This window comes from Cydia pomonella, chromosome 10 (assembly GCF_033807575.1).
Source record: "Cydia pomonella isolate Wapato2018A chromosome 10, ilCydPomo1, whole genome shotgun sequence".
Taxonomy (NCBI): Eukaryota; Metazoa; Arthropoda; class Insecta; order Lepidoptera; family Tortricidae; genus Cydia; species Cydia pomonella.
The window spans coordinates 18,869,256-18,886,277 of NC_084712.1; the positions used below are offsets into that span (position 1 = coordinate 18,869,256).

General features: G+C 38.1%; 1 protein-coding gene and 1 long non-coding RNA gene across 3 annotated transcripts; both read left to right on the forward strand.

Moving 5' to 3' along the window:
• The first annotated feature begins 1,126 nt into the window (after positions 1–1,126).
• Positions 1,127–11,694, forward strand: LOC133522341 (F-box/LRR-repeat protein 20-like). 2 transcript variants are annotated; one of them, XM_061857660.1, is made up of 9 exons: positions 1,127–1,367; positions 2,678–2,747; positions 3,902–4,052; positions 5,025–5,230; positions 6,016–6,102; positions 7,071–7,239; positions 7,837–8,011; positions 10,188–10,297; positions 11,418–11,694. In XM_061857660.1, the coding sequence occupies exons 1-9, from the start codon at positions 1,324–1,326 to the stop codon at positions 11,573–11,575; spliced, it is 1,170 nt and encodes a 389-aa protein (XP_061713644.1). In that variant the 5' UTR covers positions 1,127–1,323; the 3' UTR covers positions 11,576–11,694. The 2 variants fall into 2 exon arrangements, with proteins under 2 accessions (XP_061713644.1, XP_061713646.1); XM_061857662.1 differs by having other exon boundaries at positions 7,837–7,957.
• A 392-nt stretch (positions 11,695–12,086) lies between these two features.
• On the forward strand, positions 12,087–15,328 carry LOC133521717 (uncharacterized). The gene is made up of 3 exons (XR_009799927.1): positions 12,087–12,658; positions 13,828–14,712; positions 14,897–15,328. It is a non-coding gene; the product is annotated as an uncharacterized LOC133521717 (long non-coding RNA).
• The last annotated feature ends 1,694 nt before the right edge of the window (positions 15,329–17,022 follow it).

A 17,022-nucleotide genomic window follows, 5' to 3' on the forward strand; every position in this document is an offset into this window, starting at 1 on the left:
GGTAGCTCTCAATTAGTCTTTGTGCTGGCTAACTAAATTTGACTCAGATACGGTAGATATTATTATGCTCACCACTGGCCATCAGCTAACTAAATATAATTTACATAATATGGAAGCTCGTTTCCATTATCCAACCATACATACACCTGCGTACTCCAAATTGAATAGAGAAGTATAGTCAGAAACTAGGTATAAGACAACGAATATAGATGAATTAGTTCTTTCGAACCTTCAAGTTTTTCAAATATTACAACAGGTTTTAGACGACCGGTTTGGCCTAGTGGGTAGTGACCCTGCCTACGAAGCTAATGGTCCCGGGTTCAAATCCTGGTAAGGGCATTTATTCGTGTGATGAGCATGGATATTTGTTCCTGAGTCATGGGTGTTTTCTATGTATTTAAGTATTTATAAATATTTATATATTATATATCAGGGATCGGAACCGGTTTTGTGCAAAAACAACGAAATAACCATATATTTCGGTTTATTTTATACTCAAAATGTAGGACTCAGTTATGTTTTTAGATAACGACTTCGTATTATTAGATTGCCCGATTAGGAATGAAATAATTAACAAAGAACGAAAAAATACCGTTTTCGTTCCCATACAAAAAATACCGGTTTCCGATCCCTGTTATATATATCTCCACTTTATATCTCCATGGCATTGGCAATCACTTATAAATTAAATATGTATCGTGAAGTGCCAATTACATAAAAAAAAAATCTGTTTATTTCAGTGTTGTTGTTGAGGTACTGTCCGAACTCAGTTACAATCTCTTTATTTAGAGATTATCTTAACTACACACATCACACATTTACGCATCCACGTGTGGATGTATGTAAATGTATCTACATACATCCACACGTCTTTATCAGACCTGATATCACACCCGATTTCGGGCTCGAAAAAGAATATTTTCTGTATCACCAAATATCAGCACATTGTTTTCAATATTTGAAATGTAAATAATGGTTCATATGCAAAAATATCAAACATTGCACATTTTTGGCAATTAGAGACAAAATATTTTTTCATTTCAAATATTGTTAACGATGTGCTGATATTCCGTGAAACGAAAACGATTATCAGGTCCGAAATCGGGACTGATTTCGGGCTCGATTTCGGGCCCGATTTCGGGCCTGATAATGGATGTAATTGGCGCTTAAGACTGGCAACATTTTAGTTTTGGCGGTTTGACGACTTTGACGGACGGCAACTTATTCAAAAAAATAAAACTTGAATAGAAGTTTGGTTTGCGCTTTATAATTTAATTAGTTTTGTGTTAATTACGACAATTTAAGTGATTAGTAATTCAGAAAATGTCTGACAAAAAAAGCAAGCGGTTTTCAGAAAGCCCTACTGAGTAAGTCACTTGTGAATATATTTTTCTTCAGATCTGATTCAAGGTTTGCAAAAACAAAATCTTCAACCTTTATTTTTGTTTTACACGGTCTAAAAGCTCGTGTCCTTGATTTCAGTATGTAAATCATTCATATTTAAACAAATTTTCGTAAAAAACTCGAAGATTCCCTTTGTATTTGTGCGTCAAGTGATGTAGTTAAACTTGCGTGGTATTTCTGGATGCATAGACTGTACTCATCGAAATATGTGCACCAATGCTATGGGTGTGAAAACGCATGGTTTCTGGGAATATAATGCCTATTAGCATCAAGTAGCAGCATTAATTATCTAGATTACATATCAATTTATTGTTAGAAGGAAAACACTAATTTCATAATGAATTCATGCACATGGTAAATATTACAAGGGGCAGGCAGGCAGAAGGCGTTGTCAGGGCAATTTGAAATAAATATATGTGCCATTCTCAACCAAGAGGGTACTTATTGTTGGCGTCAATAAGCTGCTATTTCCATATAACTACAATTTGAAGTCAACCTGACCAACTACCAACAATGTAGTACTTTTTGTTGATAACGTCACATTTGGAGACAATCTTACACATTTCAAGCAAGAGGTCCCGGGATCAAATCACAGTCAGGGGTAATTAAATAGCTTTTCTTAGTCCCAAACAACTAAGAAAAGCTATTTTATAAATGCCTTGACTGCAATTTGATCCTGGGACCTCTTGCTCCATAAGCTAGGTCACCAACTAGGCTAGGAGGCTGCTATACCTGTTGGTGACTGCCTGGAACAAGCACAACACTTAGAGTCATGGGGTTATCAAGGGAGGATGTTTGCCGGTCAGTAGCACTGTTACAGGCTTAAAACAGTGTAATACATTTCAAGCCTCACCCTATTGTTTTAATATCATGCTTACATCTCCCTAAACAAAATCACAATCTCCTTAAACAAAAGCTTGTGCATCTATGGCACCCTATATACATTTAGACCTATAAAAAATGTCCTAGCCATTGGCGACAGGGCAGCCATACCGCAGCCCTAGTCCAGACCAAAACCCCACCATTGACCAACATGTATTGCTGTCTATCTTTATGTTTTTCTTTTTTTTGGTTTATAAACTTACTGTATTTTGCTGTTTGAAATAAAGATGATTAGGTATGTCGCAATATTTAAACATCAACTTTATTCTGTCTGTATTAAGGTAGAAAATGAAATATATAAAAACCATTGGTCAATCATAAACTAAGCATGATTTACCTGTTATGTATATAGTGATAGGGTTGCTTAAAAACTTTTTTATTTCTTTTATAGGTCAGATTACTCGGAGCCTGTAGCTAAAAGAACACGGTCCAGTAGTCGGAAGCAAGGAGAAACTTTAATAGTAAGTCATATTTCATTTACTTTCAAAGTAAGCAGTAATTTTTATGGCCTAGGTAATGTAAATAAAATAAAAATAAAAATGCTTTTTGTTCTAAGCGCTAAGTATATATTTTGCATATACAGTAACATAGAAATATTTGCTTAAATTAGTTTAGGTTTATTTATTTGAACTTTATTGCACACTATAACACATAAAGTCCAACTGCGGACTAAAGGCATTCTCTACCAATCTGCAGACATTAAACAATAAATGTACTTTACATTGAATTTAGATCTAAGATAAGTACCTTACCAAATATTGTACGCCTTTGTAAGGTAGGATATGGAGAACATGACTCATTTACCTAAGACCTTTGTAGAACCCATAACCATACAATAAAATATTTTTGATTTGATTTGATTTGAAAAAAACACAATATGGAACTTTAAGCAAACAATATAGCAATAAATAATTAAATATAGTTACATATTTTTACAATTTTTTCACCTGATAAAGGCTTAGTTTATTTACAATAACAATATACATAATGGATATATACAGATGATTACTATAACTAGCTTATATCTAAAATAGGCCCTTGAGGCATTGTACCAAGGATGCTGGCGGCATTTCCTCGTTGTATCGCAATACTGATACGTTGTGCGAGGAATCCGCCAGCTCTTCGGTCACCAGTTACGTCAACCAGACATTTCGCGATTTCTCCAAAAAACTTGTGCGCGCTGGGACCTCATGGACCTAGAGTTTCAACGCCAAGTAATAAAACAATTAAATATTATATTTATATACTAACGTTTACAAATAAACTTAGTTAAATATACTGTAATTAAATAGACACAATACATATTACTTTATGTACCCAGTGCATAAAATTCTATGATCGACAATTAACCAGTGAGTTTGTCGAAAAAATGCATGCGTAACTTGCGCTTAAACGTGAGCTCTGTTTGAGCCTGTCTGATGTTGAGTAGGAGATCATCCCACAGCCTTCCTTTTTCAGTTTTCTTAATGTCTTCATCCCATCTTGTACACAGCCTTACACTATGTTTGCCTAGGGGGCGGTTCCATTTTATGATCTCAGATGTCCACCACCATTAACGAGTACAGAAAAACGTCCCTTGGATTAATTGTAAGAAATGTTGCTTGACTTGTGACAGCCAGTGCCAGTGGTAGCCAAGCCCACAATTCTGGATGTGCTCAATGAAGACTGCTGGCGGCTGGTGCTCGACTACGTGAGCCTCCGAGACGTGGTGCGCTCCGAACGTGTCAGTAAACAGTGGCGCCATGTGGTGTACCGCTATTTAAGAGGTTAGACATACAATAAACATTCTTTTAAAAATTGGAGTAGGTATAGGAATGTGTACTGACAAAAAATATCCCTACCTACTAATAATAACTCTGTGTAACTAACTCTGTGCGTCTGTCTGTTACCTCTTTTTGCACTTTAGGTTAAATTTGGCATGAAGATAGTTTGAGGTGAGGCCCAGAGGGCCTACCGTGAACCACGTTCGACGTGTTGCCTCTCTGTCGCACTAGTAAATTCTTACGTAAGTGTGATAGGAGGCAACACGTCGAACGTGGTTCGCGGTAGGCCCTCAGGGACGGAAAAATGATAGTTTTTGTCTATCTTCATTATCATCATCCCACGCAGACGAAGTCGCGGGCAGTTTTATAATATCTAGACTAATGATGAAATCTAATTTTAGATTTAAATGTATTGAAGACATTAATACTATTATTGTACAAACTGCACAACGCATTACACTATCTTGCTGCGAGTTCTCAAGGAAGTTGAAATCTCAATGGTGATTTTTAAATTGAATTACCTTTGTACCTAAAGTAAGGACGGTGAGCACGCACTATTTCGTACATTGACCCGCCATTTGCTATCTCTATCGCACGCGCATAATTATGATGATGCCGGCGGTCAGTGCCACTGCGCGAGCGGGAGAGCAATATAAGTATGAGCGTGCGATAGGTAGAGATAGCAAATGGCGTGTCAATGAACGAAATTCTTAGTGCTAATAAATAAAAAAAAAACATTTTTCTGGTAAAAAAAACCCCGATTTTACAATTTTGTTTTCTTCTGCCAAACTGTAAGACAGTTTGTTGGCAGAGGGAACTCCCTTAAATACAGAATGGGTTAGCTTATTGCCTAGTTAATTAATAAGTAAGTACGGTACATCTTATAGCTTATTGTGGTGGTAATTTAATTTTGTTTAATAGAAACGTTAAAAAAATAAATGAATAAATGTCCTCTATTTAAAATATTCCTTGCAGGAGCTCGTCTGTACATTCGAATGTGTTTATATCACAATTATAAAACAGCAACACCGTCGGTCAAGTGCAGGATTTTGGATGCTTATGGTAGTTATACCAAGACAGTGATTGCAAAGTATGGGCCAGCCATCGTCACCGCCGACTGTCGAGGTGTGTCTGATTTGCGGGCCCTCGGGAAACATTCACCTGACTTAGAAGAGTTAAGGGTATGATAAAACTCTATTAATAGGCTAAGAAATTGATTTTGTATTGAACATACTGCTAATCATTCCACAATGTTTAGAAATAAAGGGGAAATAAAAAAAAAACACTGTCCCGTCCCGGGCGAGACTTGACGTCCGCCGCTCTACCAACTGAGCTGCCTTGATTTACCTGTGGACAGTGAATAGGGAAATATGTGCTGTCAATAAGTTTCGGTAGCTCAGTTGGTAGAGCAGCGGGCTAGCGTTCCGGAGTCGCGAGTTCTTTGTCGAGTGAATTTTGCCTATATTTTTAAATATACTTGGGAGCGTGAGAATGAAGATCACATTTCGGGATCCCTGGTGGAATTTTGACTAAACACTATGGCTACAAAGGTTTGTTACAATATATTTTTGACGACCTGTACCTAGTGCTTAGTCAATGTGTTACAATGTGCTTTAATGTTTATTACTAGCACTAACGACGACGGAGCAAAGCCTTGGACAGACAGACGGACATGTCGAATAAGTGTTCCTAGTTGACTACGGAACCCTAAAAACCGGGTTATATCAAAAGAGGGTCAATAGGGTTATTGTTCGATTTTATTAATTCTACGTACAATAATGTAAATAAATGACTCATCGTAATCGCCAAACCTAACATGAAGCTGTCATATGCCACGGTTTTGCCGGCTCCTCTGCGGGATGGCTAGTCACCAGACCAGACGGGAGACCCGCAGTCTGGTCATTAGCCATCCTAGCCTCCCATTAGGTTTGCCGGTTTTCTTGCTCAGTGTTATTATATTTTTCAGCTTGTTAACGAACAGTACCATAATTTAAAATTAAAAGCCGTACACTTCAACAATCTACGACGACTTTATTTAGGCAATGTTTTGCGCGTGAGTACCTACTGTTATGTGTAATGTAGTTTTCCTAAAATTAAGTTAATTATAGCTAACTAGCACTGTAATACTCTGGACCCTCATTATTCCGGTGAGCCCTGTAATCTCGGCGCGGGCATACAATGGTGTTTTCCTATGGGGGACACATATCCCAGGTGACAGGACAAATGGGAATGATTTATATGAAGCGCCTATTCCTATTTTTGGCTATAGCGCAGGGCACTATCTTATAACGGACTGAAGAATACGACTAATAATCCCGAAATTATGTAATAACTTCCGCGTCGACGTCGACGATCATGTCTTCAAAATTAAGTGCGAGATTGTGAAACAGAAGAGTATTTTATACTTTCATTAAACTAGTATGTTAATACATATGTACCTAAATCAATCTTTATTTACTAATCCGTTGGCCATACAAAATTGATGGTGATTCGGATATCGCTGTAGTCCGTCATCGTCCAGTTTTTTGTCCGTCCGGATTAGCGAGGATTCTACCTTATGTACAAATAGTACAAACATACAAACTTGGCAATGGCTCTCCCATATCCGTTGGGCCAACTCATGCTTAAGTATATCAGATGCTCATTTGCATTTACCAACAATGTATTGTATATCTAAGTTGTAATAATAAAACACCTTACTGGATTTGTTGCAAGCAATCAGTTGAATTTTTAAGAACATTTTCACATTGTCCGATTCGATATCGGATGTCGGATACGACTACCAAGAAACAAAAAGTAAAATGTTTATTTTTCTACTCGTCGACTGTAATGGTTGAATTAAGATTTCGTATACCAAACTATAATTGCGTACCTACTTTTCATGCATGGACTCCTAATTCTACAATAAGATTAATTTCAATACGCTGTAGTCAACTATAAAAAAAATTGACATTGATAGCATTTATTTAATTCCTCTTTACATGTAATTGTTAAGAACCGTTCTCAAAATTTTGAATTCAGTTCAAAGACGCCCACATCAGCAAACTGCTCGGGTCTCCAGTGCTTGAAGAACTAAAAATATTAGAGAACCAGATGATGACTGGATCATGTTTAAGTGACTTGAAGTCAAATCTGAAGACACTGGAACTTAGTAGATGTAAACGACTCGACATCACTAATGCACTATCAGGTATAAAATAATATTTATTTTAAGAATCGGGCGTTACTTTGCGGAAATCTATACCAACCAAAACTATAATATTGCTTCGCGGATTGGCAGAGCAATATTATTGTTTTAATTAGGTACCTATGCATGCGGGTGTGGCTGGATTTCATATTGGTGCACATTGATTAATGTTTATTGTTACACACTTGCAGCCGCACTTGTCTGTAATTGGCTTTACTAGTGGCGCTGTGAGCTGTAGACCTCGTTAACCCCTATGGTTCTGCCATTTCGAAAAAAAAAACAGACATTTCACAAGAATCGGTTGATAAATGCGACCTGTAGATGAGAGGGGAACAGAAAGCATTTTGCTTGAGCTGAAATACTCGACTTTTCACTCGCGCTTTGCGCTCGCTCGGTCTACCAGATTACTAGATATAATTAACGCTAGGTATTTTAGATCCTTTTTCATATTGTATTAGCAGAATATGAAAAACAGTGAATAATATAAGCTACCTTTCGAGCCCAATACTTATGCTTGTAATTCCACTAGAGTTGCAGCTGCAGTTTGTTTGCTACCGTCGTGGTATATTAAAAATAACACATCATCTTTATTTGCTTCAGCATCGCACCATTTCAGCGAATTGACGAGACTGGAACTAAACAGGAACTCCGAGTATGTGCTGCAGGATGTGTACAAGGTGTTGGAGAACACGCCCAAATTGGAGTATTTGGGCTTGCAATGGTACGCGAGTACGGCGGTGGGGGGCTTGGTGGAGGCTTTATGTGGCTTAAGCAGGTTGGTGTGTGAATGGAGATTGTTTTTGCTATTTGTATGGGAAAAAAATCAAAATGTTAACACGCTGAGATTTGGCATGCAGACACTCGGGGGAACAAGAAATTTATTAATGCAGTGTTTTTTATCCAAGATGGTGGTGGTTAAGGGTAAATTAGATCTTCAAGTGACTTTGTCTGGGAGGTCGAAAACCGACCCCAGTGGTGGCCAAATGTTTTGGGTAAGGCTTCACTTAGCTTTACCCCAAATATTCTTAACCCTTATGAAAACATTTTGGCGTAACCATGCCAACGTAGTTTAAGAAGTTGTTATTTTATGAAACTGACAACAACCCGTGCAAACGGAAATGCTGTAAATCTGCCGCCGCGGGTGAGGTGGTACAGTCAGCATCAAAAGTAGCGGATCAAACAAGGTTTCAAAAGTATCTACCATTCTGTAACAGCTTAACAAAATGTGATGGTTCTATATTGCATAGCATTGAGCATCTTCAGAATGCTGGGCCACATATCTCAAGGGTGCTAGCAATGTTCTATACATTATGTGTTAGACATTGTTATCTGCCCGAGGACTTAATGAAAACCATTGTTATACCTGTAGTCAAGAGTAAAACGGGAGGTCTATCGGACTCTAGCAATTATAGACCCATATCTCTTGCGACTATAGTGGCGAAAGTTCTTGACAGTGTTCTTAATGCGCAGTTGAATAGGTATGTGTGTATTCATCATAACCAGTTTGGTTTTAGACCCGGTTTATCCACTGAAAGCGCTATACTGTGCCTTAAGCACACTGTCAAGTACTATGTAGATGGAAGAACCCCGGTTTACGCTTGCTTCTTAGATTTATCTAAGGCTTTTGACCTGGTTTCCTACAATATCTTGTGGGAAAAATTAGGAGCCACTAACATACCACCGGAAACAGTGCGTATTCTAAGGTATTGGTATGGAAACCAGGTCAACTGCGTAAGGTGGTCAGGTACTCTCTCGAGTCCATACAGGTTGGAGTGTGGTGTGAGGCAGGGAGGGTTATCCTCGCCCACACTCTTTAACTTGTATATAAATGGGCTTCTCGAGGCGCTGTGCGGAATGCATGTCGGCTGCCATATTGACTCGGTGTGTGTTAATAATATAAGCTATGCAGACGACATGGTTCTGCTCAGCGCGTCGGCCTGTGGACTACGCAAATTACTTCTCGTATGTGAGAAGTATGCGACTGAGCATGGCCTGAGGTATAATATCACCAAAACTCAATACATGGTGTTTGAGCCGAGAGGACACAGGATAGGGGAGGTACCTCCAATACAATTAAATGGCTCATCACTGGAGAGGGTGAATAGTTTTAAATACTTAGGCCATATTGTGACATCTGATATGAAGGATAATATGGATATAGAGCGGGAACGGAGGGCCCTATCTGTGAGGGTTAACATGATCGCCCGTAAGTTCGCTAGATGTACAAAAGAAGTAAAAGTCACATTGTTTAGAGCCTTTTGTACAACTTTATACTCATGCAGCTTATGGAGGTATTATACGCAGAGAGCCTATGGAGCCCTCCGAATACAATATAATAATGCGTTTCGGGTGTTGGTGGGGCTGCCCCGCTTCTGTAGCGCATCTGGGATGTTTGCGGAGGCGCGTATGGATTGCTTTCATGCGACCATACGCAAGCGATGCTCATCCCTGGTGCGCCGGGTGCGGGGCAGCCCCAACCCCATCCTGCGCTCAATTGCGGACAGGTTCGACTGTCCATACTTGAGGCGTTGCTGTGAGATGCATGTGTCTTGCAGCCCTTATTATGTTTAATTTATTAATTATATACTAACATTAGATATAAGAATTAATATTGTATTGTATACTAACAAATTGTATGAGTCATGTTACTTGATAAATAAAAATGAATTGAATTGAATATATGTAGAACAATTAAGACGGCAAAAGATATACTTTTGAATGTAAATTTTAGAGATTTATCTATATTTGGAAAAGTTATCCAGAATATCAGATACTTTTGGCGCGTTGTTTCATCCGCTACTATTGATGCTGACTGTACGTGGCCATTCTGTATGAAATACTATACTCATTTTGTGCTCTAAGTGAAGCATCCCAATGAACTGATCATTAGTACACCTTACGTCGTTGCAATGATTTATGTGAATGCCCAGTCAGCCTGAATTAATGTCCAGGTTGAAGCATTTGTGCTTGCTTAGCAACCAGAGCGTGCGAGACGAGTGGCTGGAAGCCGTTGGTCGAAGCTGTGGAGAGATTAGAACCGTCGACGTTGGTGGCTGTAAAGGTAGATTTTTTATCTTAATAGCAGTTTTTACATATCAAGGAATATGCAAATAAAACCACCTAAGGTACAAAACAGTATAATGCAGTAATTACCCAATCCTTAAATACAAATTTAATAAATATATCGTTAGGTGCCGCGATGTAGAAATCATGGAATATGAAACATGTTCGTGTCCGTAGACCAGTCACAGTTTACCAAGTAACCATGGTTCAACGCCATCTAGCTTATTACTTCTGCTCTGTGTTTGAATTTAAATACACATGTACAATGAAAATAAATATATGGTGCAGCTGAGCTTAGTTGGTTTTTAAGAAGAGATGTCAGGACCTTTAGCATTCAGGGAACTGCTGAATTGATGATGATAACAAGTTACTGTCGTTGACATGGTGCATGTTTCCGACTAGTGTGCCGTTTCCCTACTTACAAGGAAGGGTACCCAACTGTCCGACTCCGATTTGATTCATTTTGATATATGTTATAGAGTAGTCTAAAATAACGGACACGTATTGTTTTTAGCTGCCCAAACTCAACCTATTGGGAGAAATTGTCCTCCAAAGTACTAAAAAGTTCCTAAATCTTCTAACTCCTATAGAAAGTGATGCTCAAGCAACTTCCTAGTTAATGGCTGGTTTGAGTATATGTTTGAAAGCAGCAAAAAATAATGAGCACGTGTTTTGTTATATCGGCTAAAACTCATTTTTTCCTAAAAAAATCGACATTCGAAGTTTTATAATATCTTATCACTATTAGTTACACATAAAGACGGGTGTTTTTTTAGGAAAACTTGAGTTTAAGCAGATATAACAAAACACGTGTACATTATTTTTTCCTGTTCTCAAACATATACTCAAACAAGCCATTAACTAGGAAGTTGCTTGAGCATCACTTTCTATAGGAGTTAGAAGATTTAATAACTTTTTAGTACTTTGGAGGACAATTTCTCCCAATAGGTTGAGTTTGGGCAGCTAAAAAAATACGTGTCCGTTATTTTAGACTACTCTATAACATATATCAAAATGAATCAAATCGAGTCGGAGAGTTGGGTACCCTTCCTTGTTAGTTGGATTTTAATGGCGCCTAAATACCTTAAGTTATTACTAAGTGTATGAAACACGTATAGAAGTAACGGCGGCGGGCCTGGAGGCGCTGTGCCGAGGCGCGGGCAAAACCCTCACCGCGCTCGGGTTCTCGCACAGCTTCCTCACGGATGAAGACGTGGCGCGCTGCGTCGCTCTCTGTCCTAATTTGCAGGTAATTACAACAACTCGAAGTTATTAAAAAGTTATTAATAATTAAAAAAGTTATAATTACACTCGCGAGCAAACAAACGGAATTACTTTACATGTTTGACTATTCTTAATTAGGTGGGTCCACACAGAGCGAGCATACGCGCGAGGCAATTTCCTTGCAAACAAACCGGCCAGTGTAGACGTGCCTCGGCCGAGGCACGTCTACGCTGGCCAAATCAATAACCGTTTTAATATTCATCTCGTTCTGATGAAAGTAGTATCAAATGAAATTGATATTATAACCTATTAAAAGATACTAAAATTTTATTACTTTCAGGTATGTCCAGAAAAATAAATAGCTATTTTCTAAGAATAGACAAAAAGCTCTTGAATACATTCAGTGATTTTTATTTTAAACAATAGCTTTAATTTTGGAAAAACCAGTCGTCTTTAGTTTATCCTTAGAAAATGGACTTTCTCAGTCATCGTCTCATTATACCTACCCGAAATAAAAAAAAATTGATGGTTTTTAATAGGACATGTTGTTGTTCCATATACGAACAAAAGTCTTGTTTAGGCATAATTTTGATTATGTGATGTTACTAGGGTAATTTTAAAAATTGCTATTAATCCTTTTTTAACCGACTTCAAAAAAGGAGGATGTATATATGTTACTGGATATCTCCGAGAATCGTGAACTGATTTTTAATCATTTTTTTTAATCGAACGGGTATAATCCCGAGATGGTCCCGTTGGCACCAAGTCGGGGTCTGATGATGGGATCTTGGAGAAATCGAGGGAACTCTTCAAATGTTATAGGTACATGTATGGCGCTATTGGTAATATTTGAAGTCGGTTTTATTTTTTGTAAAAAGTTTTATTTATACTCTTTTTTTTGACGTACTGTTAACGTGTACATGTTATGTTATGTTGTGTCGTATGTACAATATATGTTACCGGGTTTTAGTGGTTTAGTTTGATAATGATCGAGTGTATTTGTTGGCAGATGTTTGACCTGCAGTGCGGGCGGCTGCTGACGCGGCGGCTGCCGGCGGCGCTGGCGGCGCTCGGCCCGCGGCGGCGCCTCACGCTGCGGCTGTGGTGCGCCGAGCTCGAGTACGAGCTGTACACGGTATGTCGCAGATAGATACACAACAGTACGTTATGTAAAGAAAGGACGCTTACACGAGGAATTTCGTACATTGACCCGCCTGTTTCGATTCTCTATCTGTGATCTCTATCGCACGCGGGTAGTTATATTGCTGTCCTGCCCACGATGCCGACGGTAAAGACACTGTGCAAGAGGGTCAGCAATATAATTATACGCGTGCAATGTATACTTCGTAAGGAACAGGCGGTTGAATGTATGAAATTCCTCGTGCTAAGCTCCTTTCTTTATTAAGGGCGGTAAACAAGGATTTATGCACTAGTGTGAATTGAAACCCGAAGCCGGTAGCGAGGGCTTAATTGTCACGAGTTCGTTATTCCTGTACCGCCCGTGGCATACAATGTTTTTCATCACACTTGTGAGGGTTTTTCATCACACTTACGTACATTACTACCCTAGGTTGAAATTAAGTATTTACGAAGCGCATCATCTATGTATAATATAACACCTTTTACAAACAAGTGTGATAAAATAGTATATTATATACTATATATTGCATAAAATTACATACGACAGTAAAGTAAAAAAATGTTTCTGCGAAGCCGAGTTCTTATTGACTGGCCGACTTGGCCGAGCCGTGTATACTATTTTTCTGTTCGGCGGAGGCGGAAAGGGGCAACTTCGTTTTGCGCAGCAAGCCGCAAGTTGACGCATTCCGGCCAGAGGGCAGAAAAATGTGTATCATCTTATTCGTAAAACTTTACAAACCTCAATTAGTTAATTTAAATCTCTTTCTTACAAATACATACTTAAGTCAAAATGACATTAAGATATAGAAGATAAAGACAGACGATCAATATAAAATAGTCCGGCAAACCAGATTTGTCAGTAAAAAAAGAACAAAAATCTACACTCTGCCCTTTCTTTTGGGTGCTAGGTACTAGCGTAAGAAAAAGACAGTATGATTCTCTCTGTCTATATTTGAAATGAGACGGTCCCTGGACAAACTATAGCTAATTGAGGCTTGTAGTGCGTTTACGAATGCGATAACGAGGGGCAATGATCAACAGTCAAAAATCAATTCTAAATATAAAACCTCAAGGTTGTTAATTGGCTGAAAAATGTAGATCAGGGGACCTAGGTTTTAAAATAAACGTGGCACTATAACATTTGATTTATATTTTCAATTACAGATCACAGAGACTTACCCGGACATTGTGCTGGACTTCAGCCTGGCTCTGTTTCAAATACACAACTATTAATTTGTTATTATTTTGTTATTTTGTTAAGCATGTATTTTTGTTGATTTGTTAAGCGTTAATCTAATATGTATCTAAAAGCTAATTCAATAGAAATTGCAAAAAGTCAAAGAGCCAATCTACACAGGTAATTGAGGTCAACGTGGCGAAGACCGTCTATCAGGTAAAACCGTCTACAAGCTCTTTTGATGCTTTAAAGTACGGACCAATTTACCATTTATACATTTACATATGGAGTGTGGATTAAAAGGAGTGCAATCTCTTATGGTAGAACTGTTGCAAAAGTGTCCAGCTGTCAGCTCTATAAATAATAGTTCCAAATACCTCCAGAGTAGCGCTAGAGTAGCTAAGAACCTAGGCGTTATTGACGGAGTGAAGTGCGCTGTCTATGATTTGATTTTTTGTTCAAGTACTCTAGGTATTGTAGCGCCACCTATTTAAGGTTTTTTGATGACACTTTTTGGTATATGGAGATTTCTTTCCTTACCTCCACCTTCCATACATTTACACCTTGGATTGATGACATGTGTCAATTACTTTTTTCTAGTATAATAATAATCGTATTATATTATATGTTAACCTTTTGTTATTTCGATTGAGTTCCATTTTAATTAAAAAATTTAATTCTATCAAAGATTAAACACAGAACCCTGTGAGCCTAAAGTGATTTTTTTTGTAATAAACGTACTTGGTAAATTTTTGATTCGTTTTTCTTTGTTGACTGTACTTTCGGTATTACAAGGGCATCGTCTCCAGTTTATGCAATACGTTGTATAAACTTGTAGGAAACAGGAGCTAGCAAGAAATTATTCGTCAAAGGTATGATATGATATGATATTTATTGGTAAATATTTACATTTACAAGTCCTTTTATATACAATTATCTTGTGATAGATTTTACATTGTTTTACTTACTATACTCATGTATTAATAACTTTCGACTCGTATAGCATTAAAAAATATTACAATACAATACAACGAGATATTATTATTAAAATATTAGGTTTAAAATACTCCCACGTTCCGTTAGTAGGTACTCCGCTTTACTTCGTAGCTTTTTATTTTCACGAAATGAACGAAGGTTTGAAATAAGTTTTGGGGCTAACCTTCTGGCACACATTGAAAGTTTTCAGCGCGTGTTCCATATAATTGCGGTTCTGGCGATAAAACCAAATTATTGTGCTGGCTGACCATAAATACTTTTTATCGTCCAAATCGTATCGCAATAGAGACGCGGCTCCGACATTCGGTGTTACCTAAATACACTTTACTGCCAATTCTGTCCATCAGAATACGTAACTAGCTAAAAATAATTACCAACCAAGGCGTAGTTCAGTCGAACAGGCACTTTCGATTGTATGGGTTATTCCCACCTGTTACCACCAAGTTGTTACTACTGGTAAATACTAAAAAATATTTTTCCCAGTAGTTAGCACTATAATATTGTAATGTTCAATATTGATAAATACCTAGATAAATATGAAATGCACTTCATTACAATAACGCAACAATATTGCAATATTTTAGTATTTTTAGTGAACTGGTAATAAATATTTAGTAGGTATGTAGATAGCAAAATTATTTTTGCTGTTTGTATCTACATGTATATATTATTAATTTCTTAACACTTTAGCAACCAGGCAAAATTTCGAACAATACCCCAGAAACCGGCAGTACTCGCTAGTCGAGCAACAACGTGCAACTCAATGCCGCACGCCGCGAACCCGCTAGTCGGGCAAGCGGCAGACGCTCAGGGCTGTGCCAAGTAACTTTCGTATACTTACGTGAATAAAATTAAATCTGCTGTCTCATCTGTTTCTCATTCTAACTCCTATTGATACATACCCGTGATGCAATTTAACGTAACCAACGAATAAGATTTTTTATTTTGTAATCGCATTAGGTTAAGTAAATAAAAATACAAAGTGAAGTAATAAAATATAATAATCAACTGTACCAATTTTTCGACCACACAAGTACATAATAATCAGAAGACTTTTTTCTGTTAGTGGCAGTGGCAGCCCTGAGGTAGCGAAGATGCAATGCTTGCCCGCCTGTCGGGTACTTTGGCGTCGCGTGTAGGTTTATAGCTCGTGCCCGACTACCGGGTACGCCGGCATCTGAGTAAAGTTTACGGGTGCCCGAGTGTCGGGTACCCGGTGTCGAAAGTGTTAAACAGATTTGGGTAGAATTATTTCAAAGAAGTACCGATAACATTATTTATAATGTAAGTATTTCTGTTAGTAGTTTACTAAATCGGCTAGCAAATGAAAACAAATTAACCCATTATGTTTATCTATGTACCTAGGTACTTATTATTGTCAGCATTGAACATTGAAATATTTTGGTGGTAATAACTGAGACTTTAAATTCTCACTAGTACAATCGCCATAAGGATCAGATAATATATCGGAGCGGCCGAGGTGCTCACAAATACCTGAACACGCTCGTGTTCACGTTAAGATATTTGTGAGCACAACGGCCTCTCCGATATATCTGATAGCGACTGTACCACCAATGTGATTTCGTAACTACTGGAAATAATACTTTTTTTTGTTGTTACCCCTGGAACAGGTGAAAAAATAATTCTCAGATGTTACCACTAGGAACAACTTGGCGGTAACTAGTGGGAATACCTCGATTGGATGATATTGTGGTCGGCGTGTTAATTAGGGAGATGGGTCGCCAGGTCGGTTGATTGCTAATAAACCTTTGGTGTCGTACCCTTGTGCCCAACCAGGTATGTCGAAACCAATTATTTTCCTGGTGTTGCATTGGGACTTCTATTAACCCTCGTGTTTACATTTAGAGGTATTAAGAGAGATGTAGGTATAACGGGGACGAGTATAAGAGATACAACTGGCGTGTTTGACAACTTACAGCGTTTCCACATTGCCCGATCCGATATCGGATGTCGAATGGTAGTAAAATGTAAGACATATGTGTATTTCTGCATTTATTTACCGATCTGGCCTAGTGACCCTACTTATGAAGCCGATGGTCCTGGGTTCGAATCCCGGTAAGGGCATTTATTTGTGTGATGAGCACAGATATTTGTTCCTGAGTCATGGATATTTTCAATGTATTTGTATATATGAGCCGTTGAAAAAATACCGGGACAACGCGAGT

Bases quoted from the DNA above. Each gene is read 5' to 3' on its own strand.
- LOC133522341 (XM_061857660.1), top strand. From the start codon at position 1,324: ATGTCTGACAAAAAAAGCAAGCGGTTTTCAGAAAGCCCTACTGA. The intron at 1,368-2,677 runs GTAAGTCACTTG...TTTCTTTTATAG, and splicing joins TTTTCAGAAAGCCCTACTGA to GTCAGATTACTCGGAGCCTG. The intron at 5,231-6,015 runs GTATGATAAAAC...TATATTTTTCAG, and splicing joins CTGACTTAGAAGAGTTAAGG to CTTGTTAACGAACAGTACCA.